At 38.1% G+C, this 25669-nt stretch overlaps 1 protein-coding gene across 1 annotated transcript in view; it reads left to right on the top strand.

Moving 5' to 3' along the window:
- The window catches only part of LAMA3 (laminin subunit alpha 3), a gene marked incomplete at both ends in the record, with an annotated part of 116709 nt that overhangs the window by 9460 nt on the left and 81580 nt on the right, over window positions 1-25669 (top strand). Inside the window, 9 exons of the mRNA XM_080340023.1 lie at window positions 7883-8000; window positions 8620-8738; window positions 10306-10476; window positions 13443-13540; window positions 14988-15103; window positions 19126-19244; window positions 21501-21591; window positions 22620-22751; window positions 24499-24561. Coding sequence (XP_080196149.1) covers window positions 7883-8000; window positions 8620-8738; window positions 10306-10476; window positions 13443-13540; window positions 14988-15103; window positions 19126-19244; window positions 21501-21591; window positions 22620-22751; window positions 24499-24561 — 1027 coding nt within the window. The remainder of the gene's footprint in view (window positions 1-7882; window positions 8001-8619; window positions 8739-10305; window positions 10477-13442; window positions 13541-14987; window positions 15104-19125; window positions 19245-21500; window positions 21592-22619; window positions 22752-24498; window positions 24562-25669) is intronic.

Below are 25669 nucleotides of genomic sequence, written 5' to 3'. Positions count from 1 at the left end.
GTGGCTATTCCTGACTTGTTTAAAATATTTGGATCAAATGAAGTCTCATTTATTCCTTTAGTTGGTCCTGATTTTCCCAACATAGTTTTCAACATATTTTATACTTCTGATTCCAGAATGTCTGACTGAAGTTCATTGCCCTTTCTCTGACTCTTTGGATTGCCTAATTTTAGCAGGTGTGCCCTCATCTTTGATTTGCTTAATGCTCAGCACATTTTATAGTGATACCCCCAAGGTATTTTTCTGAACTCTGTCTTCAGAAGAAGATGAAGGTTTAGGATAGCATGATAGTGTATGATGAAAAAGAAATGTCTAACTGTTACACTTCAAAAAGTGTAGTCCACAAATTTTATTGTTGCTTTTAGTTGTGTGTCATTTTTCACTGCATTTTTGTGGCAATAATATAGTGCTGAAAGACTCTGGCTTGGTGAAGTCTTATGCACTAATATGTTGAATAGTTTTTATGTAGCAATAAAATATGTTGTAAAAAAAATATGTTGTAAATTAAAGGCACACAGTGGAACCTAAGGTCTAAATTAGCACTTTTATTAGGGAGAGAGGTTAACTCAACCATAAATTTAAGATAACAGAGGTGGCCTGTTTAGGACTTCATGCTTTTATGTTATCTACTAATTAAAGCCTGTAAACACATTGTAAAAAAGCCTTGCACTTTGGCAAATCTTCTGAGTTGCTTTGATATGGTAGGTATTTCTTATAGGTTTAATTTTTATGTTGGATAGCAATCCTTTATGTCCATAGCTTTGTAAATAATATTTGTTGTGAATATTAATCAGCCTTGGCTAATTGTTGTTATTAAAAACAATTGTTCTTAATGAAATAATTTCAATCTCTTGTAAGTTAAAATGTGTCTGAAGCTACAGTTAATTTAACTGGGATTCTGGAAAATATTAAATGGCCTGTAGGCCCTTCTCCTGTAGGGAGGAACTGTCAAGGTGGTGGGAGATTTATCACAAGCTTCCAAAAATAGTCACTGCATTCATCGTGCTTGACTACTGAAGACCTTATATTACCGCTGATCCTGAAATTAGACCCAGCTCCAGTGTGGAATTGTGTAACCTCTATCATAACAGTGAGAAGTCCAACAAATTAGGACATGAGAACCAGTGCATGAAGCTTCTGCAGTCCTACAGAACTGCCCCAGCAGTGAGGCAAAGCCTCTGGAACCCCTGCACAGCTCCGCCTGTGCAGTGACACTGATCCCTACTCTGCTGCTTTGGTTCACACTGGGGAGAAAAGGGGCTTTTAGGGCTGGGGAAGGTACAATATTGTCCCTGCATTACCCAAAAATAGGGATGCAAACAGCACAGAGAATCTTGCGTTGTTTCATATTAGAGAACTCTGGTTCTGAGTATTTCAGTTTGTACAGGAAGCTGATTTGGGATGATGCCACAAAACGTTGTGCTTTGAAGTTAGTTGATTTTGGCTCATACCGCAGTAAGGTGAATCTCTGTGAACTCTAGATTAACACAACTTCAGCTAATCAAGTAACAGCTGTCTGATAGAAGTTTCTAAAAGTTATATCAGGTAAGGCATGCTCCATTTATTTCTTGGTCACACTACAAGCAACTCATACTGAGCTGACCTGCCAGCCTTAATCAGGGAAATACTCTAAATACAGACTTTCTTGTTCATATGTTGTCCTTTAGGATATAGTCAATGTGTTGTATTTTCCTAAAACTTTAATTAAAGACCTTTGAATGGCTCAGCATTTTTATTTTGTTATGTTTGCATGAATAGATCTATGTCATTGGCTTGAAAATGTGGTTTTGGTGTTGATTTGGTATTATTCTCAAAACATTAAAAAAAAAATCTTGCAAGCATTGCTGTCCTTCACTTTCCTGACACTGTCTTCTTCTGCTTCTTCTTCAGCATCCCTTTAGGAAGGTCTTTGTTCCCACTTATTGATCTCACTTCCCTCCATGCCTGTACTTATGCTTCTCCCAGCTCCCTTTCCATGTTCATTCCTACACATTACTTTCATTTTGTGATATGTTATTCTAAATACCTCAGTTTCAACTAAATATAGTAAAAGCAGGACCTCTGCTGATAGCTTTCAACTCTCTGCACTTCCCTGTGTTGCCTTCCAGAGCTGACAGTACTACTGTGTTCTTTCTACTTTGGATTGCAGTGCTCATAAGGGGATGTTTATCTCCTGGACAGCTGGGGTCTGAATCGTACAAATCCTTTCCCTTATGAATAGCTTCAGTGTTCTGTGGAGAAATAGGCCATATGTAAGAAATAATTATGAACATTGAGTTGGTCTTTATCCAGATCCCAATGGAAAAGTGGCTACATGAGACATTTCAGGATAGTAACTGACAATCATTGATGTATTTGCCTGCAGCCTTGGCAAAAAGACCAAGGACCAATTGAACCTGGACAATGGATTACCCTTTCATTTCTGGAAATGTTCTTCTTTCCAGAACAGTGACTGTGAAGTGTGAAGAGCTTCTCCCTTCTGGTCCTGCCTGTTGACTGTGATACAGATAAGACTTAACATCTTCAGACGTGTCAATGAGGCATATTCACAGGCATTGATTTACAAATGTTGTAGAATGGAACGTTTGCTCTGTTTTGGTTTAGCAAAAATTTAGGATTTATTAAGGTAGATCACAAGTCTAAGATATGATTTCCAATAATGCTTAATCAGCACCTGATTAACAAAATTATTTAAAACAAATGAATGGGATTTGTTATAATTAAAACTATGTTACAGATTTGATGATGTCAAGGATCCCATCACACTTAAAAGAGAGAGAATTAAATCACTTACATATAGACACACACGCAGAGGTATATAGTTAAAAGCTTACATACAAATGTTTAAACAGACACATACTTGCACATATTAATCCATGAATATTTGAATATATTTACACTAATCTATAGCTTAGTGCATATGTATGTGGAATATATTTGGAGGTACACCTATACAACTTTCCTCTCAAGTTAAGGAATTGTTCATTTTAATGCATTCTGGAGCAGGTGCTAAGCACAATTATTATTTCCTTGGACCCCACTCCTGCATTGCTTCATGTCTGAGAATTTCAGCTTAGATACTGAATGATCATCAGATTTCTGCCTCTTTCTCCCTATTTTTTACTAACTTATACAGCAAGTAGAGAAAGATTGCAGGGAATCTTTCGCAGAGATCCTTCAGTGCAGGGGCCTCACTGTTTTCTGCATAATGTGCAATTACTACCTCAGTGATAGTGGCAGTATTCAAAATAATGTCAGAAGCCTAGAAAAAACAGTCTGAAAAGTCTGAAGCCTAGAAAAACATGTTGAAGGAAGTTTTGGTGCTGTAGTTTTATCTGTTAACAGTCTGAGGAAATACTATTGTGTTGGAAACAGCTGTTCTCTGTAGTTCTGCAACTCAGATTACATGAAGATTGTTGTTGGTATCTCTTTGAACACATCTTGAGATATATAGGATGACTCAGATAGATGACCTACCTGGCTCTAGTTGTGTTATTGGTGTTACCACACTACAGGAATTTTTATTCTTTATGAGCCAAAAAGGGAGAACAATCTTTTGCTACATGTGTGGCATACAGCATAATGATTGCTCAGAACATAATCTGTTTTTCATGTCTACTAGTTTATGTCCTGTATTTAACTAACAAGTGATTCCAATATTTTACTATTCTATATTTAGCTGGTAGTGGTAGGAATGGAGGAAAATACAGTATACTTTTTAATATGCATGTCTTTCTTCCATTTGCATACATATTTCAGGATGCAAACAAATCTTGGAAATTCCTCTATTTAAAGAGCTGTTTAGAATTTTAAGGAGAAAATGCAGAAAAAGTTTTTAATGGCTATTGTAATTTTTTGAATTCTCATGAGAATGCAATGGGTCGTAAAAAGTTTTCTGTCTGGTGGGTTAAAATAAGTAATATGCATAGTGTTCATGAATATTATATCATCAACAATAACAGTACAGTGTGATTCTAATTCAATTTAAATGAGTTTTTTTAAAGACAGTCTTAAATTCACCTGTAAGGGCTTTTACAGAAGTGTTTCTTTCTTTATAATGTAATATTGGTAATTCCCAATGCTGAATTATAATTTCTATTCTTCAGATTAACATTCTACTGGCTGATTTTTAAAAACTTTATCCAGGTTTTCCTAAACTGTCAAGGCCACTGCCTGCAAGAACATTTCAAATCTGAACAAGCTTAAGTGAACAGGAAAAGGTCACATCAATATGGAACTGGTTAAATTCCAGCTGTTGACAATCCATTAGGTTTGACCCGTGCTGCTAGATTACAGCAGGATATGGTGTTGGGATGTTTACAGGAATACATCCTCTTCCAAGCATGTGTTTCCAGAGTGGATTGTTTCCATTACTGGAAACAAAATACAGTTTCTTATTTTAAACTTAATTCTTTATTCATATAAGAAATCTGTCAGAATTTTGATTAAGATGTATTTCATTTTTTTTGGTGATTTTTTAATTGTCATGTAACTACACAAAAACAGCAGTTATTTTTAATGCTTACTTACATTTTTAACACTCCTTTTGAAAAACAGTCGTTTTTTTAATGAAAGAAATTTGACTTAAAAGCAACCAAATAAACATTTTTTTAAAATGAAGAAACTCACTTCCTTTTTCCACTAAACTGAATAACCGAAAAAAAAAAAAAAATGCTGTTTCGAGTTTATTATGCCTTTTTTCAGGGTGGATCTTATTTCTGTCAGTACAATAGCATCAAGATTTAAATTAGTGAAATGCCATCTTAGAATATGTGATTGAAGTTGGGTTTAATGCTTGCTTTTATGGGTCTTATGTCAGCAAGATTACTCCTCTGTTTTTACCTGGAATTTATTTTGCAAGCCAAGGATTATTTTTCTTCCATTGTTGCCTCATCAAATCTGGAGAGAGGCCTTTCTTCTACTTAGACAATATTCAGTCAGAGTGATCATTCCGCATGCTTGATCCAGGTCAGAGCCAAGTCATTGGCACTTGTGTGAAGTCAGAAGCAGGACACACGGTGGGGTTGGTGACTAAGGTTTAGTGATATGTTGTCCTGAACTGATACTAATTTATTTTTTATCAAGACCTATCCCTTTTCTCTTTCTGAATGTGACTGTACAAACCTGAACAGTATTTTAAACTATGAGATGTTAGAGCTGCATGCAAATTGAAGGTTTTCATATGCAAGAGTAGATCAAAGTTTCTATACAGTTTTTATTTCATTTTGTGGTTTGCATGGAAGTATGCAAAGTGTGGTAATGGGAGACAGTTCCTGCACTGACAGGCTTGATAGAGAAACGTGTTGTGGGGTCGCTAATATAGCACACGTTAGACTGTACTTCAGCTTCACACACGTTGAGTAGTCTTAGGCTTAAGCAAATTCCACAGCTGCATAGCAGAAGTGGCCTACAGGTGTTTGGTGGATGGCACATGCTGATTCAACTGTTTTACTGTTGTGTACTTTCATTTTGGCCACTTTAAAATAGCATCTGCGTGAAATAATATAATAACTGCATGACAAGCTGAAGCAGAGGTCATCTACCTCTTTGGAGAGTAGGTAGAATGTCATTGTCGTAATGATTCTACAATGTGACTACAATCAATGGGGCCCTGGAGAAGGCAGGCCCTTTCTGTATGCTTCTTTTGTTTCCTCTTGAGCTTTCTAAACCATTTGTCTTGATAAAATTTGTATGAATCAACACACAGAGTGCTATTCACACTTGCTAACATGCATGTAAGGATGGGGGCCACAAAGACCTTAAAACATAGGGGAAGCAAGACTGCTAATGGGTAGGCAGTTGTCTGCCAGTGCAAACTTGCTTTGAACAGGACAATGCCCCTTGAGAGAATCAGCTGATCAAAAGCAAGAACATGAAGCACTGTTTTTTCAGGAATTTCAGAACTCTCCTGCTTTCCTGGGTGGATACCAGTCTTTGCACTGAATGGCCATACTGGATCACATGTATTTTGCTGATATCCCTGCTCTGAAACTTACCAGTCAAGTAGCAGAAATTACTTAGGCAAAGAGTATCAGAAACTCAACAAGAGCAAATCTTGCCACAGTTCCCAAACTATTAACCTATTTCTGACAATCACCTATTTCTGTTGGTAATTTAAGGGCATTACTCCAACCTTGCAGTCATTGTGCCTAGTTCTGGCTTCTGTCATGGTTCTGTCAACAGAATTCCTGCCACTTACTTTGCTTGATACTGTTGTCTAGTAAGTAATTTTGTATATGTAGATACTGTCTGGCTATTTAGGTACCTAGTTTAGTATGACAGAAGATGAAGTTGATGCATGTGAGGGTAAATTCTGACACTAACACGATAGGTTATTTTTTCCCCAGTTACTTCTCCACTGACCTAAGTAAGCAACATTCAGGAAGTCAGCAGTTTCTGAAATAGGTTTCAAGGTATGACACCAGCTGCAGTGGTGCCTTGGTATGTGCAGAACAGATGATGATTGCCCTGGGTAGTTGTACATGCTGCATTAAATGAATGCACAATGAAAAAGTTTCCGTTTTTTTCCTCTTGGATGTGAAGTATTATCGTGAGTACATGCTCCATGAATTCTCTGAATTCTTCCCATTTCTCCATGAGAAGGTTTTACTTTCTTCTGTGGATACTTTTCATCTTCAGAAGTTGATGTCTGAAGTAGATGTGTGAAGACTGAGGTTGCATGTAGCCGTATGACTGCAACATGCATGAAGCCATGGGATTGGCATGTGCAGTGCTCGTTAACGACACATATTTCCAAATATCTGCTCTACTGTGGTGTTCACCATTTGCATCTGACTCTTGGTGGCTCCAGCTGGTGTGACAGCTATTGAATTGGTCCTAGTTGGCAGCTGAATGGGCCAGGCATGGCAACAGATGCTGTTCCTGGTTTGTGGTTGGGAGCTTGTATGCACTTGTGGTTTGGAATCTAGCAACCTGTGTACTAGCTTCAGGGTTATGACATCTGTGATATTTGAGAAAAGATAAACTGCATGGGTGTATTTGATGTGAGGGCTCTGGCAGCAGCTACTTGACAGACTGTTGACTGTAACTCCCTGCCTCCCTCACCAAAGGAAGAATCTCTTGGGAGCAGATGGTTCCGAATTGAAGCTGAGTGGGAAATTCCAGTACAGTTTCACCTGAATGTTGACTGCACCTCAGTATCAGATCACTGTTATTTACAACTCATATCCATATTGTGGTTGTTTAAATTCTAAATGACCCTTAGAATCAACAGCTCTTTGAGCTTTTTCAGACAATGAATGAGATACCAGTTATAAGAATCTCTTCCATATTTGATACCCACAAAACTCTGGGGTGGCTTGCTTCTGTTACTTGGAAAGTCTGACAAGTGGCAAAATTATCTAGAAATATTCCTGAAGTGAGGAAATAAGTGGCTTAAATTACCATAAAATGCAGTCAAAGGAGTCCCAGTGTAGAGAGTGCGTGCATTTTCTCTTATACCATTGTGATTTTTCTTGGCTACAAGCACAATTACGTAGTTGGAATCCAACACAGATGTACCAGGATGCTGAAAAAGTATCTCAGTTCAATGATGTGTCAAGATGCCAACTTTTCAATGTTAGGAGCTATACCCTTAACACATCCAAGCAATCACTCATGTGCAAAACAGAGCTGTTCTAAAATGTAAGAGATGGCATTTAACACATCCTTTTTCAGCTTTCTTAATGTATTGGAGCACATTGCTGGGTGAGGTAGCCAGGTGAGAATCTGGCTTATTATCTTGACAGGAGTGAAATTGCAGAGGATAACCTTATCACTGTACACTAAAGAAAAGGTGTTTATTTGCATCGGTTTTTGTATTGCAGTAATTTTTTAAAGTTCAGAAAACTCCTGATACGTTCTGTATATATTCTGTCACCAGCTCTTCCATGTTGCCTACATCCTTATCAAGTTTGCAAATTCTCCTCGTCCAGATCTCTGGATCTTAGAAAGATCAGTGGACTTTGGAAAAACTTACACCCCCTGGCAATATTTTGCTTGTGAGTATCAATCCTTGCATCACTGCTCTTTTGTGGACAGGTTTTGTTAATGATTCGCCCAATAGGAGGAAAATCAGATTGTGGGTGTCTCTAAAGATTTCAACTTCAGTGATGACAGTGAAAGTCAAATACATATCTCTCGTCTTAGTTATCTGCAATAAATTAGCCATGAGAGTGTAACTAAAATGAGTATGATATTTTGAAAGTGTAACTCAACATATGAATATTTCTCAGTCTGTTGGGAGTTTTAGTTTTGTTTAGTTTGTCTTTGTTTTGAATATGTCAGAACTACAGTGTCCTTCATCCCATGGGACCCTGAACTTCCTCATAAAAATCAAAGGCAAATACAAATGCAAAATCTTGGAGGACGTATGTAGCTTTTTTTGTGACAATATGAGAAATATTGTGCCATGTTTTGTCAGGCAACACTGAATTGCTGAGGACAAGAAATAATTTGTTTTTTAGGAATTTCCATTTTTCTGTGTTGAGTGACACAATCACTGGTTATTATTCAATTACAGGGGAGAATTTACCAAAAAGCAAAAGGGATACTTCATAGTTAATTTAAATTAGAACAATAATGTTTATTTATTTATTTATTTTGTTCTCACTTGACTAGACTCCAAAGCAGATTGCTTGGAGCGCTTCGGAAAGGAAGCTAATCTTCCAGTGAGGAGGGACAGCGATGTCCTGTGCACCACAGAGTACTCTCGCATTCTGCCTCTTGAAAATGGAGAGGTAAGTGCTGTTAGGAAAGTGATGCGTAATGTTGGAAGGAAGCAGTATTTGTTTCAGAAGTCTGGTGTTTCAATAAAAACCTAGAACTGGAAGTAATTTTTCAGCTATGGCTGCCTGAAGCTACATTAATAAGTCCATAACCAACCACTTAAGTAGCTGGTGAGATTTCTGAAGGGTGAGCTGGCTCCTCCTAATTTTCACCATCCCCTGCGGGCGTAGGGATGGTGCTCAGATGGTGCTCTGCTGCTCAGAGCCACCTGTGTTGATTTTTCCAATGCTTTAGGTACCTCACAAGCCATATGCATTTGAAGGTGTTGGCCTCATTTTCTGAACACTTCCAACATACAGAGCAGAACTTACTGCATCAGAATTGCTCATGGGTGTAAAGGCTGTGGAAGCAGATATTTACCATTCAAAAATAACTAACTATTTAAGAAAACAATATATAAAATGCTACACGTTTATAATACAATACATGTGTTTGGAAGACATTGCTCTGATTTTAGCTGTTGCTCCCTGCTAGATAGAACCATGGCTAGTGTTACTTGAATAAGTGTTAAACTCCTGGCTGTGCTGATGGCTCCTGCTGACTTTCTCCTTTTACACCTGAAGTGGTTAGAGTCCAGATCTGATCTCCTCAAGAATTAGCCAGAATTTTGAGCATATGGCTCTGTGGTTGTGGTTTCATATTGAAGTAGAATTTGTTCATTAACATATCTGTAAAATTTTCCAGTAAAATGTGGTAAAAAATTTTCCTAGAAGAACACTGCTGTTGCCATCCACTACTACATGTTGTGTGACTTTTCCTGAAGGAATTGTCCTGCAACCAGAGCCATCACCATTCCCTTGTTATGTACTTCAGAGTATAGGAGACATTTGAAAATAGAAATCTGTTATCTGGTCTGTTCTAAATAAATGAATGTCTCTCACTCAGACCTGTATATGCATACTGGATTGTTAATTTAATAGAGATTCATTATTGCTAGGCTGCTGGCATCTGTTTCTTTAAAACATAAAAAACTACCAGAGCCCTTGTTTTGGAAGTCAGATAAACCTACTTTCATGTGAGGGGATTTTCTAAAGCAACACTGTGTACTTTCTTCCAAAAGACCATTAATACGCTCCCAGGCACTGGACCTGGTAACAATAATATTTTCCAGGAATGTTTGTGCCTTAACCCAAAAATAAATGTGCTTTGGGAAACAGCCAAAACTTGATGTTTTTACTCAGGCAAAACTCCCATTGACACTATCAGCTGTTAATGTAACTATTTGCAACTATTCCTATTGCACTTTTTGTGTGTTATATCTACTGTTTTTAAAACAGATAGAGATAGATACTTTTTTTTTTTCCTATGTACCATATGGGTACTGAGAATTCAGGAGGGTCCAAGACTAACATTATTTTTCCCAATATCCTGGCTTCAGTATGAAGTGTGTAGTTATTACTACAAATATGCTCAGAAACAATAATAAGTTTTTGGATTCTTTTATTAATTTTTCTCTGTGCTGCTACTGACACTTGCAGTTGATATATTTTAACAAAAATGTGCTTACTTCTTTGTTAGATTGTGGTATCTTTGGTAAATGGCCGCCCAGGAGCAAAAAACTTCACTTACTCCCCTAGTCTTCGAGAATTCACAAAAGCAACAAACATCCGCCTTCATTTTCTCAGAACTAATACACTTCTTGGACACCTGATATCGAAAGCTCAACGAGACCCTACTGTAACCCGTAGAGTAAGTACTGTTTTCACCCAGATATGCTCAACAATTGTGTTCAACCTTTTGGAGACCAAAAAATTATCTGCATGTTTTTTCACCATAAAATTTTACAGTGACCCACCTTTAAATCCTCATATTTTCTCCAGGTTTGTTTGAAGCAAGAAGGTAACCCATTCAGCACAGATTTATGGAGGGGAAGTAATGATTAATGATTTAGTTATGGACTGTCTTCTTTCCCTGTGTTTGAATATGGAAGGAAGCTGAGTGCATCATAGGTGCTATAAGGAGCCAAAGTGTACATCTTCTAAACTATCTTATGCAGGGCTGAGGAGCTAAATCTCTTCAGCTTTGTTTGACACTACTTTCTCCCCTATTTTTTCAAAGAAAGATTTGCAGGAAACAGTACCTGAGTTCTGAAGGAGCAGGAAACAAAGGGCATACTTGAAAGTTACTATCTTGCCATGAATTATTTGAGATGCCTAATTGTTTTCAGTGGATTTTGGACTATCCAAGAGCTTGAAAGCCAAATCCCACTCCCACTCAGTGGGGAAATGTAAGAAAAATGATCTCTCTCAATGGAACACTGTATGGAAATTCGTATACTTAGAGAGAGTGCAGACTTCATATTGTATTGTTATTTTTAACCTTTTCATTTAAAATGAAGATTCAGTAACAATTGGAGGAAACCCTGGGGTGAGGCACTGCACAAATATGTGTGAGAGTTTCTGCATCAAAAAATATGAAACTATTCCAGTTGCTTGATAGCACTCCGATTAAGTAACTTTATTGTCCTAAGTAAATTTTCAGATGTTGCTCACAGGCAGATGTAAATGCTGTATTTGTTGCATTCAACAAGTAGCACAGCTTTAGTGTGAGGAACTTCTGATGTTATCATAGCCATGGTATGTAGGATAGATGAATGAAAAGTTGAGTGTTTTATTATATTGTTAAAAGAGAGTCCAACTTTCATTTTAGAGACTTTCCAAGTCTTGGAAAGAGTTAATATTCTTAAGGAAAAGATTTGTGTTAAACTTACTATAGAAACAGATGAAAACCAGACCAATTCTGTTCTCTTTTTCAAGTAACTACCTGGCTTCCCCTGTTAATGGTTTGGAGTTCATGGCACACCAAATGATATAGAGCATATTGTGCATCTATACTACGGCCATTTGGCCTATTAATCATTTTGTCTTATTGCTAATTTGGCTTATTAGTGACCAGTGACAGTACAATCACTGTTAGTAGTAAAGCATAGCTCTGCAAGGCTGTACGAAACTATAGAATGGGTTGTGAAAGCTCATACAAAAAAAACGGTCAAATATGTTTTCAGCTGTGCTGAAAATACTGAAAGCCTAGATTTTACTTACAGTATGAAAACACCATGCACAGTTAGAAATTAATGTGTGTGTTTGAATAGAGACAGCTCAGAAGGCAAAAAATATTTCCTAGTTTGTATATCCCATCTGCTGTTCTTCACCTGCCTAGAGCAAAGAGAACTAGTTGGAAAATCTCTGCCTTGGAGAAGCATCTCATCTGTGCCCAGCCAACTTCACCTGTGTAAAAGTAGGGAATGTATATGCAACTGAAATGAATTGCAGAATGGTTGAGGTTGAAAGAACCTCTGGAAGTCATCTGGTCCAACCTCCCTGCTCAAGCAGAGTCACCTGGAGCCAGTTGGCCAGCAACTTGTCCAGCCAGCTCTTGAGTATCTCAAAGGATACTCCACAGCCTCTCTGGGCAACCTGTACCAGTCACCCTCACTGTGAAAAAATGTTTCTTAACGTTCAGAGGAAGCTTCCTGTGTGTCAGCTTGTACCCATTGTCTCTGGTCCTGTCACTGGGCACCACTGACAAGAGCCTGATTCTGTCCTCTTAGCTCCTTCCCTTCAGGTATTTATAAATATTGGTAAATTTCCCCTGAGTCTTCTCCAGGCTGAGCAGTCGCAGCTCTTTCAGCCTTTTCCCATTGTACGGATGCTTCAGTTCCTTCATCATCTTCCTGGCCCTTCATTGGACTCTCTTCAGTATGCCCGTACCTGCCTTGTACTGGGGAGCCCAGAACTGGACACAGTGCTTCAGGTGTGGCCTCACCAGTGCTGAATAGAGGGGAAGGATCCCCAAGGAGACAGGCTATATATACCACCTAGAGGGGCTGTATTGTTACTAGGGTGAGCACAGGAGACTGCATAATGTTCTGACCCTTTTTCTGTTCATCCTCCAGTGCCATTTAATCTGTCCCTTTAATTTTTCTGGGGGTACATAGAGATCAAAATTTACAACAGCTCTGCATTCTGCTTGATGCTCTAAGGAGACAAGGAAACAGCTTCTGAGCTACAAAAATGTATGCAGAAGTTACTATTATTGTGTATACAGTAATGATATTTTCACTGAGTCGAACCAATTAAATTTTTATCTTCTGTTGCCTAGATGCCTGCAAGGCATGAGGCTGAGATACAAAGTGTTTCAACTTCAGGTCAAAATTTCAAATCCGGTTTGAATCACGAGTGATTTTGAATGAGCTGGTGATTTTGGTCTGTTTCTAGTGTTTAGTGATCACATCTGACTGAATGGGGAAACTGCACCGCCCATACCAGCACGTCTGGTGTGTTGACCAGACCAAGGTCTCACAAATTGATACTTTGACAGTACTTTACATCTCCTTCCTCAAGCTGGCTTTGAACAAGCTTTGGGCCTGGGTACTGGTGGCTGTGTAAGTGCTGGGAAATGGAGAGCTATAGCAATATGCATTTGATGTGAACTCCATGAACCTGTTGCTATGAGGCACCCCATTAGTATTGACTTTGATTTGCTGGTACTCGTACTGGGACGTAGACATCAACAGAGGCTTGACCACTGGCTGCCTGACTTTGGCCTTTTGTAAAAAAATTCTGATAAGCAAGATTTAACAATCTGATGTTGATATTTCTGACATAATGCAAGTAAGGAAAGATCAATATGTACTTTTTGTGCTTGTTCCATAGTATTACTACAGTATAAAGGACATCAGTATTGGTGGTCGATGTGTTTGCCATGGCCATGCTGAAGTATGTAACACAAAGAGTACTGAAAACCGATACCAGTAAGTAAACTGAGCATAACATTTATTTAATATGAGAAAAAAACCCACATGAATGTTTTCAAATTACCTTTTTATGATAAAATTATACAAGCTTATAGGGATTTTTCTTTATATTTAAAACCTTGAATCTGCTGATATTTGACAAGAAAACGTACAAAGAGCTATTGTGCATGAAATATCATAACAGAAAGGTCTTATATTTTTCTTTTTAATTGAAATAAGAGTTTGGCATATTGAATAGTTTTTTAGAAACTTGTAGTTCTTTATGGAAAACATGGGTTGGTATCACCTTTCAAGAGCAGGAATTAGCCAACTCAAGAACAAAGTTAGTGAACTTCCTGGAGATATTGTGCATTGTAACTGAGCTCAGTCAAGATCCAATGGCATTCAATCGTTACTATAAAAACTAAAAGCAGAAATTAAATGAACTATTCTCTTTCCCTGTGAAGTTTATGATCTCTGTATTGATTTCACAAGGTGTTAGATCAGGCTTCTCAGCTCATCTGCTGTAGGAAAGTGACCGTGAATAATCAGGTTATATCTAAAACATATTTTAAAGGCCTGGTTTAAATCAGCTGTTGCTCTCCACTGTGGCATTGAAACAAACTTTTATCAGGACAATGCAATATTTTTGATTGTGTTTTAATGAAGAGTAAGTGGGCAAGTGGGTGCTTCATTTCCAGATATCTATGCTAGAGAAAAGTAAGTATAGAAGGTATAAAGTCTATGGGAACAGGACGGTTATACTTAAAAAGTTTATTGCAAGTTATTAGACTACACAGATAAGAGACAATGTTGGAAAAGGCCTCTCCAGTCTCAAGGTCGTTGTTACTCCTGAGATTCAGTTACTATGCACAATAGTAGGATTTAGCCCTTAAGGAAAGCCTGCCCTTTAAGTAGGCTATTCAGCTAAATAAAAACAAATATGAACCACATTTTCTTGACGAATAGTGTGCACTATTTTTAAAATAATGAGATTAAGTTATGATCTTGGTGTATTAAAAAAACTAATAAAATTATTGTAAACAAAGCATAATGAAAGAAATTCTGAAGGCATGCCTGTAAAGGTGATAAATATTTTTGCTGTGGCTCAACAAGCTTGAACTTTGGAATGAAGCTAAAATAGGATACATTCTACACTGTTTTGTAACGTAATGATTTAATAGCCTAAACCAAATTTTAATAATCCAGTCCATTGAATCCAATTATAATTGTTCTCTATAACTAATCTGTGTTAATAAACTCATAATCACATTATTAAAGTAATCAATCATGAAGAATTTTAGGAAAGTTCAAAAACGTTGTAGTATTACTGTTCAACTTCTTTACATGTGAGCTTATGTCCTGTCCTTTTCACACTACGTTTAAGTCTTGAACTGCAATAAAATTAAGAAAAAATAAAGTTTAAATCCAGCTTCAGTAGAATAAGAGGCTTTCATTTTTGTAGATTTCAATGTGAATGTCAGCATAACACTTGTGGGGAAACCTGTGATCGCTGCTGTCCAGGATATAATCAGAAACAGTGGCAACCTGCAACAGCTGGGAGCACAAACATATGTGAACGTAAGTAGCCTAAAAGATGCTAGATTTAAAGGGACATTGACAAGTGGGTCAGAATTAGCCATAGCACATGTATTCATGGAGCATACACAGCACGCTGCATGTTTTAACACCTTTTTTCTTTACTGAGAAAATTATTTCCATACAGCAATAAGGAACAGATGATACAGTGAATATTATTTATATTCTCTCTTATTAAACAATGAAAATAGTAATTTGTGTGAGCATATTACCTGAGAATAGTGGAAGCCGCCTTGTAGTATATTGAATCAACATTTCTCCCCAGTCTTAGCTGTCTGCTGACAGATTGTGTATCCTCACTAGCACAGCAGAAACTATGGGCATCTTGTACAAGTTCACAATTTGTCTCCCCGTCACCCAGCCTCTTGTTGTTCAGATTGGAGAGAGATTGCTTAAGGCTCACACTGCTTGCAGGTGCTTGACCTGCCCTGTGTTCCCCTGCTGCCCACACTCACCTCATGTGGGCACACAGGCATTCTTGCTGGGGACTGCTGACAATTCCACTCTTGCACCCCTTCCTGTGCTTGTAGTTGGGAGTTTGGAGAGCTTAAGGTCCACAGACTGAGTAGTCAAGCTGGAGAAGCCTACTGACCTTTCTCCCACCTCCCCTGTGTTCCATTCTTTTGCTAAAGAGAATGATGGTATGGACTCTCTTTTGGTGGAGTGGTGGGTACTGTTAGACATGGGTGTTTTGCATCCTCCTGGCCAGGAGGTACAGACGGTGTTGCCATCGATTCAGCTAAACAGGGTGCTGGACCATATTGTCTAGATTGTGCTTTTGCCAAGAAAGGTTGGACCAGATGATCCTTGAGGTCCATTCCAACCTGGTGTTGTATGATTCTATGATCTATGTGCACATCTCACTCTGAACAAAGGTGTTGGTAGTCTGTATTTTCTTGTCTGCCATTGCTGAGAGTAGTGTAGCCACTGGGTACAAACCGTTAACAGGGGAACCTTATTTGAAAGCCAAAGTGATGTACCTATATGATTAGGTTGAGGAATATAGAGATGGCTCGTTTAATCAAAACTGCGCTACAAAGACCGAGCGTTGGGAGGGAGGAAAATGATTGAAATATTTGATAGGAGAGAGGCATGTTGGGACACAATTTTTGAGCATTATTTGAAACCTCATTTTAATTCCCATCTTTGAGAAGAAAACATTTTCTGCCAGAAAAGAGATAGACAAAGAACATAAACATTGTCATGTTTTTTAAAGAATGAGTTTATAGAAGATCATCTACAAGATTCTGAGCCAAAACCACTTTGCTTCTACCTGCCTCTGAAAAAATATCCTTTTTAGTATGGATTGCTCCTAGCGCTTTGAGGTGATTTGTTGAGAGCATTTGCCAGATGCAGACCTCTTTTTCTGGCAGCCAGTAATGAAGGAATTAAAGCAACTTTGTTAAGCTTCCCAGAAGTCTGAGGTCCCTTGAGAGAAACTGGTTGAAAGAGGTTGGTGGGAGCTTGCAGGGATAAGCCCAAACTCTTCCTGTGAGTTTCTGTACTGTATGGATCAGCAAACAGCCCAAAGTGGTGAGAAGGTGCTTTGTGAGGGAGAGGGGGTTTCTATTCTCCTGTGAGAGAAAATACTATTACTATAATCAGAGCAAGTAATTTCCTGTTGCTATTAGAAGACCTACTTGTGAGCTGTACCTCACAGACGGTTTGGCCCTAGAGGCAATGAGCTTTTATTTACCTTGGTTTTTTTATAAAGAAAAATCTTCTTTCCTTTTCTGACTTAGTATCTTGAACCAGCATTTCATTTTTGCAATGTTTTATTTTCTTGAAGAATTATATGAATAAAACCCACCGAAGACCTTCACAGTCTATCACAGCCTGGCCAGAGAACCCAGTCTTGGCCTGTCTGGTTCCTGTCAGCAGACCACAAGTGAACCTGATGGCAAACCTTGTACAAAGCTGTTGGGACAAAGATGTAGAAGAGATACAGAGAGTGATCCAGTTTCTCTTCTCTTTCTGTATGATCATATAGCAAGGCACAGAGAATCAATTGTCCCTGAGTTGTGCTCCCAGTTGTGCCGGGTACTTGGAATAGAGTTTTTAAGGATTGCTTCCCATATGCTTGCCTCATTGCAAAGAGAGCAGGGCCAGGGCCCTTAGATTCTGTTTTGAGGCACTTGCAGGAACCCATTGCCTTCCAGAGTTACCTTATGTCCATTCCGGATGAAGGGAGGGATTTCCCTAAAAATGAAGTCATAGCTTTACGAAGTCAAAACTTCGGGAATTTCCTGGGAAGGTTGCCCTGGAGTGCTGGAATTAAATCTGTAATTAAAAGCTCACCCAGATGCTTGGAGAAGCCTTTTTTGCTTCCTGCATTCCTTCAGAAAAAATCCTGTTCCTCTCCAGCGAGGAAAGAATATGTAATCAGAAAAAACAAAACAAAACAAAACAACAAAGGGCAAGACCGTGGTTTTGTCCTTTTATTTTTTCTGTTTGCTTGCTACTGTGGTTGGTTCCTACTCAGATTTCTATTATAGTTCTGTAAGATTTCAGTGAAGACAGGCAGAACTTTACATGACCAGTGTGAAGATATTAGTTTTAACTAAGATGGGAAGATTATGAGATAGACATACCTGATCTCTAGGAAATTAGATATATTATTTTGTGGGTAAAATCATCACCCTTTACTCAACTTTATTTGCAGGAACTATTGAAAGTGTAGAGCCATTTTTGAGATTAATTCTCTTCTGCAAGCAAAGCACAAGCATTGGGCTTGCTCTGGGATTTATGTTGCCAGGCCTTTTTGCAAAAAGGTAAAACAGCAAAGGTTTTTCAGGATTTAGGTCTCCCACGTCAATGTAAGGAGATTGGTGAAAACAGCTGATGCGTGTACAAGGCCACAAGGGGATATATTAGTGGATGTATCTCAAATGTTTTCAGTAGGTGAACTTCCTAGACTGAGCCGTATGAGAGGCCGATGTCCCTGCAAGCAAAACCTTGCAGGTATCTGTCAATCTTTTCTGACCACTGCAATACCAACACCTGTCAGAAGGAGTTAAAAGTATAGCAGAACATGTATGTAGAGGCAGATTCAGAGCCACTGTGAGTTCAGCTGCTACCTTTATTTGACCTAACAAAAGGGAAAAATAAAGGAGCTAACCATAAACTACCCAAAGTAAAATTTATCACAGCTAAGACTGTAAACAACCATAAACTGGGGAATTAATTTTTTTTAGTCACCTAATTATATACTTTTCTAGACAATAATAATATATAACATATAGAATATATAACACTATGATATTAACAATAATATATAATAATATATAGAATTAATAATAATAATCATCATAATATATATTATATATAATAATTATATATATTATATATATATTATTATTGATGGTGGTGGTAATATTGTTCTTCAGATCATACTTCTTCAAACCATACTTCTTTTTGAATCCAGAATTTTCAGGAAGTAGAATAAACTCCTACTTAAAAATATCAATTTCAGAAAACAGCAGCTAGGTAAATGCATGCATAAGTTTGTTGGTATATTTGTACTATATGTATGACAGTTCCTTGGTGTAGGTATTTTATTCGTGTTTATCTTATTGTTATTATTGTTTATTGTTCATTTTAAAGAAAGATTTAGTGTACACAGCTTTAGCTCAGATGTATTTTTAGACATGGAAAAGCAGAATAAACATTTGAACATGCTTTTGATAACTTTTGAAAACTGCTGAGACCATTCTTCTGGAGCTTCCTTGTTCTCCATTTATGCATAAATATATAGTTTTGAGATGACACAACTGTTGCCTCCTCTGATAAGCCTCGCAGCACATGCTTTCTTCATATCTAGACCATCCTACCATGTTTCTGTTGTTAAAATCCTGTTGTTGATAGGTAAATATGTGCATTTGAGCATATTCCAAGATGCCTGAGGGTATGTATAAAAAAAAAAATCTGAGCTTCTTTTCACCTCTGCTTCATTATTGAATTCCAACATTATAGTGAAAACTGACTTGGAGTATTACTTTTTTCAGCTTGCAATTGCCATGGACATGCCACCGATTGCTACTATGATGCTGATGTTGATCAGCGTCGAGAAAGCCTAAACATCCTTGGGCATTATGAAGGTGGAGGAGTCTGCATTAACTGCCAGGTAAAAAAAGGTCATTTTGGTCAGTTTAAATAAAGGACATTTGAAGAAGGGCTATGGAATTGGGACTGTGTCCACACCAATAGTTCGGAGGCTGACCAGTCTAGATGGCTCTGTGTTTCTGCTGTTGTTACTTGTACTCAAAGCAGGGAAAAAGGTGTCTGAAAATAATTTACATAGCACAACATCGCTTGCTAATATATAAAAGACACATACAAGTTGTGTTTGTGCTCAGTCCTGTGTGATTCAAATAAAGCCACACAATGCAACAATTAAAACAACTACCAAAAAAAAAAAAATGTCTTTCCTGTTATTATGAACTCTGCCATTTCCCTGCTTAACAGAAGGAAGTAAAATTAACCAAATTAAATTCCAGATCAGGCCAGCTCATTCCTTACTACAGTAAAACACAGAGGACTCTTGTTCATCAACAGGAGTAAAGGAAGGCATAGGCTATGCCAAGAAAGAAGCTTATAGGTATTGAAAGAGCACACAATTGTAGAAGGGACCTCTGGAAGTCATCTAGACTAGTGCTCCACTCAAACCAAGACTAGATACAAAATTATATCAGCTTGCATCAAGAAATGTCCACTTGAGTCTTAAAATTTCTGAGGATGAAGATTACACACTCTCTAGGTAATTTATTACAGCACTTAATCACCCTTGTGGTAAAGCAATTTTTATTACTGTTCAGTAGGAATTTTGCCAGCTGCAACTTGTGACAGTTGGCTTTTATCCTTCTGCTGTGCGTATCTGAGAAGAGTTGACTCTATCTTATGTGTAACCCTGCCCTTAGGCAGCAGAAAGCTGCCACTAGGCATCCCTACCCTGCCTTGAACCTCTCTTCTCCAAGTGAACCAAAGCCATTCCCTCAGTTTCTCCTTACATGCCACATTCTCCTGCCCCTTAACTGTCTTAGAGACTCAGGTGGGTTGAATCAACAGCTGTAAACTTGGAGTCAGAGACTTTATGCTGTATCTGTCACTAATAAACAATACATTCTTGGAAAGAGAAAGAGAAAGAATGTCTCTCTTCCTGAGTAAATTTTGTTCTACCCTGGCTAATTGCTATCAGGAAAGGTCACACAAGGCTCTGATTAACTTGGTCTAATATTGGATTTACTTCTGTTCTGAGCGGGACTGAACCACCTGACCCTCTGAGGTCCCTTACAACCACCGTGTCTCTGTGATGTGCTCTGTGTGATGTGAGCATCACTGTCCCAGATTTAGCCTCAGTCTTTCCCAGCAGTAGCACAGATCAAGACACTAGAGGAGAGCCCTGGAAGAGCTGGAAGCAGAACCTAAAACTGCTGCTGAAACCAAGAGCTCCAACCGTGAGCAGCAGCCCCATTAATATCCTGGTTGACCTGCTCATGAACTGCCCCACCAGCCCCCTGCATTAAATACCAAGTCCCCCCTCACAGCCCTGAATTTCAATGTTCCCTAAGGAGGAACTGAACAGCGAGTGGGAGCTGAGGGCAGCTGCTCCAGGGAGAAACTTCCTCTCCACTTCCAGTTCCCTGCTTATGAGACTACGAGCTTACAAGATGCCTTGTGACCATGAGTTAACTCAACTGGTGAATGCCACCTCCGCTGCATGCTCCTGCACCCCCACCGCAGAGGAGAGCTTTGCTGTATGAGTTGAAATACACTCAGGAATGTGTTCACAGGGAATTTATTTATTTTTGCTGTAGTTCAAGTTGTTTACAGTAATTTTTCTGTATGCTGAAAATACCTGTTTACAGAGGTGCACACTTTTCCAATAGAAGATCTGTTTTGTGCCGACCTGACAGATTGGGTTTCAGTTAATTTTGATGTTGCCCACCTTAACCATAGGGTATTGAAAAAAGTAATACATTGTGTGAGGAAAAGTTAATGATGCAGTTGCCTAAACAATGTATACATTATGATAAGAAAAGACTGTAAAAAGAGATAAATATCATGTAATAGTGAAAATAGGATATTTTCCTAGATTCTTTTTTTTTGTTGTTGTTAAAATAGCTCTTTTTTTATCATACTTTAAAGACAAAATTCACCTTCTTTATGTGAGAATACAATGATAAAGAAATCTGTAGAGAACAGATGGTTAAAGAACAGCAAATGACGAATGCTGTCTTTTTTTGCAGTCATATTCCATTTTTTTCCAGTGCTGATCATTCCTTAGTTGTATACAGAAACAGTGTAAAGGATGTTATTGTATCTTAATTCTTCCAAGTTCCCATTTTCATCTCATATTCTCTTTTTGTTTTATTTTGCACAGCATAACACAGCTGGTATTAACTGTGAGAAGTGTGCAAAAGGTTACTATCGTCCTTACGGTGTTTCAGTGAGAGCTCCTGATGGCTGTATACGTGAGTCCTTCTTTACTAAGTATCTTCTTATGGTAGGGTCTTAGGGCATGGGTTTATTCTTTTTTTGCTATACCCTGGGCATGGGATGCATCTTTTGAGGAGGAAAAAGGGAAGAGTGGCCAAAAGATATTGGAGAGCAACTGCAAAGGAATTTATTTGTTGCTTTAGACCTTTTAGACCCTTCTTAACTTATGTATCATGAACCTAAACCTTCAGGCCAGCAGCCAAACCATAGGAGGAAGGCAGAAAAGGCTGCTGAGGAGACAGGATCAGGAAAGCCTGGGTTGCTGCTACACACCCCATGGTGAGGTGGCATGACCTCTAGGAAGCCACTCTTATCTCCTAGTCTCATGGCCTTGCTTTTCTTAGATCTCTGATGTAGATATGAGATATCCTTTGGCTCTTGGTCACTTGAAAATTTTATTCTATAGCTCAAAAGGTCAGGAGGATCAATACAACGTTCAGTGAGTAATAAGTAATACAATAGGATAATTACTAATACAACATTTAAAAAAGAAGAACTGAGTACAGGTAGAAGATAAGGGTTGAATTACAAACAGGCTGAAGGAGCCTTGTGACAGATAGGAGGAAGCTGTGGTTTGTCATGTCGGATATTGATATGAATGGGAAGTCAACAGAGCTGTGGTGTGCTGCCTTAATGTTGCATGTGGTGTGTAAGGGAAGGTAGTTGGAGCATGGTGCTCATTCTAGGGCATGCTGAGAGATGAGCAGAAGCCACAGAAAATAGAGTTTCTGTAGTGCTGTGGAGTAATTACATGCAACTTTCTGAATCAAAAAAAGTTAAACACTCTGAGAAAATAATATAGGTCTTGCTTCTAAGGGATATCACAAATATTAATTGGTGACATAAAGTACTTGGAAAATACGTTACAGTATGCAAATTTTCATTCTTAAATAATGAGGCATTCACAACTGCGAATGAAACACTATTATAATGTTATTGTGCACTGCTGTGAACAGTAAATTCATTCTTTTCAAAAAGCACCTAATTGCTGATACTTACTTAGCCTGCAGCTGTAACTCGGAGCATGCAGAGGGCTGTGAGGAAGGGTCTGGCCGCTGCTTCTGTAAGCAGAATTTCCAGGGAGAAAACTGTGAACGCTGTGCTGATGGATTCTATGATTATCCATTTTGTATCCGTAAGTATATGCAAAACATACCACTTTTTCAGTATTTTAACTGTGCATTAAAGAATTAGCTTGACTTGGTTAAAACACCTGGCATTTCAGCTTCACATGTTTACACATTCTGATAAATCAATTGTCATAATACTGATGAGACTCTGGTTTATTTTACAAAATGGTAGTTTCTTGAATATCAAATAGATTGTGCTGCATTCTCACAGTTCTGAGTTCTTTTAAAATATCTTCGTTGAGGCTACAGCCTGTCTTTCATTAAGTCATGAACTCCAGTCCTAAAGCTCTGGACAAATTGTTTCAACATGTCTTGGGGTGTTTAGGTATAAAGAAGTGGAACATGACTGTAGTGAGAAAGATGGGATAAAAGAGTTATGTGTTCTCCCTGTAACCTCCTAGGATTTGGAACTTGGATCCCTGATAAACAAAGCTTGTGGGTTGTCAGCAGCTTCTAAAATAATAAAAAAATAATTCTAAAACAAAGCCTGTGTAATTTTGGAAACATTCTCCTGGCAGAGATTAGAGCTCTCAGCCATACTCTTATTTTTGCTGGACTGTGAATAGGTGCAGATATGTTGCGAAAGGAAGATTTCCAGTTTGTTTCAGGTTTTTTAAGAAGTGGTTGCAGAAGTGGTTAAGAAGTGTTTGTAAATCCAGAGAAAATAAACATATTAGGAAAAAAGATGTGGCACTGAGTTCTTCTGCTGACTGAAAATGGTAACAGAATGCTAACTAATGCTATTGATTAATTGAAAATCAGATTTTTACTTTAAAATAAAGAGATTAAAAGTATGTATTGGGAATTCAGCAAATAAAATGCTTTCCCCATAAACAAATTATATATAAAAGAGCTGAGGAAAAAGTAACATCAGGATCATGTTTACTGCATAAAAGCTTGTGTTTCCATGATCAGATTCTAAAAATGTATCAGTGAGAATGCTTTATGCCCTCAGGAGAAGCATGTTTCTGACAGCCGATAAAACAGATGTTCTGGGACAAGATTTGAGGTCTGACTAAAACAGAGATATCATGATAAAAATGGAAGAAGAGGGAAATCAATACAAAACAAACAAACAAAAAAGAGTATAAAAAATGGAATGTTGTTTGAATTCAACAGCTGTGATAGAAGAAATCTTCTCTGTACAGTTTACTCTAGATTATCACATCTCATTTATCCTCTTGTTTGTAATGCAACGTTTTTAAGTTCAGCTCAGGTAGACCTTGGTCTAAAATTCACTGGTGTTGGTAGCGCTTAAACTTTGGATCCCATCTTAATGGAGGAAAATGTGTTGAGGTGTCTTTCCCATTCCTAATCTGGAGGCTTCTCAAATAAAAACTGTCCTTACAGTTCAGGTAAGGAGTGATAGCAACACATAGCAGGAGACGGACCTTCAGCTGGAAGCAAGGAGAGTGAAATAAATACGGAGCTCCCTAGATAGCTCTCATAACACCATCTGGCATGAGAAAGCTTTCTGTACAAAAGGATAAAGAGGAGTGAAGCAAATTGGTAGCATTTGCAAATGGTGTCTGGCCTTTCATACCATTCTTTTGAGAAGGGAAGTTTGCACCTGAATTGGAGAGCAAAAGTAAAATGTTTCTTATCCTGTTCCTAACTGAAAGGACACAAAGTTGAAGTTGTTCCTAAGGTCATATGTCTACTGACAGGAGATGACTTCATGGTTTGTGCTGATTTTTAGTGAAATAACTGTGTCTGTTTCAAATACACTTCATTGTTTCTTTTCTTTTAAAGGTATTCCTGTATATCCTTTTACTTCTCCAGATCCAAGAGATGCTATGGCTGGTGACATAATTGGCAAGTTCTTGGTGTTTTGTTATTTTTTTCTCCCATTTCACTGTTTTGACCTGTGTCACTATTTTTCACTGTTTTGGTGGTGCCTGCTCTTTCATGGAGATTTATGTAGTAATTTTACCACTGTTGGTATTTATCTTTCAGAGAGCATTTGTTCTTGCCAGTTCATCGTATTGTCATGTTTGTACTGAACAGTTTAGTAGGCTGGCTTCACAAAGAGTTATGGATCAAAGTAAGTTGGACCAGCCTCCGGCAAACATCTACGGAAGAGGCTGACCATCTTGTTTGGTGCTCTTACGAACAGATCCATCAAGATGTTCTGACATGTACAACTTGTCAGCTGCTTTGCAGTGTAAATCTCCTTCTTAAAGACTACCTGGCCTCTGCTTCTGGACAGTCCTCTTGCACCTGGCAAATTGTACATTGCCCTTGGCAGTGAAGAACTTTGATTTCTAAGAGAGCTACATATTTCTCATTTAGCCCCCTGCAAAGCTGCCTGAAATCTATATGATTCCCTCAGTGGGCTTCTATTTTTTAGTATATATTATTATACTGCAGAATGGAGACATCATCACAGCTAGCACTTAGTCATATACATACTTGTAATTCATATCAGGATTAATAACCTTAAAAAACCTCAAAACCTTTTTTATATCCTAAAATGGACATACTTCATCTTTATTTCTACTAGTTTTAATAGAAGTGAAGTTTCTGCTGACAAATGAAGAAGTGTTTTCTTCTGTGAATGTAGTAGATGCTTAGATATAAGCAGATAGTACAAATCCATGTATGTATTTACAAGTCCCAGTTGTTTTCTTGAAAGTGTCTGCAGTTGCCATCACAGCCCGCAAATCCTCAGTCTCCTGTACCACTTATCTCCTTCATATGGCATCCACAATAACTGCCCTGGTAGCCATATCCTGTTCTCTCACATATTTTTTAAAAGGAAGAAGAAAGAAAGCTCTGAAGAAAAATGGATAAATATAAACAGGAGAAAACAGATCTTGAGCTATTTACATTTCCAACAAGTAGCATCTGAGTCTGAAGGCATAAGAAAGGCAGCTGCCTCTAAGCAGAGGCTTCTGTGTAGAAGTTGTAAACTTGTGCTGGC

The sequence above is a fragment of the Nesoenas mayeri genome, assembly GCF_963082525.1.
Source record: "Nesoenas mayeri genome assembly, chromosome: 2".
Classification (NCBI taxonomy): Eukaryota; Metazoa; Chordata; class Aves; order Columbiformes; family Columbidae; genus Nesoenas; species Nesoenas mayeri.
The sequence above is the reverse complement of the archived record's forward strand: the minus strand, read 5'-3'. Positions and strand labels throughout refer to the sequence as shown.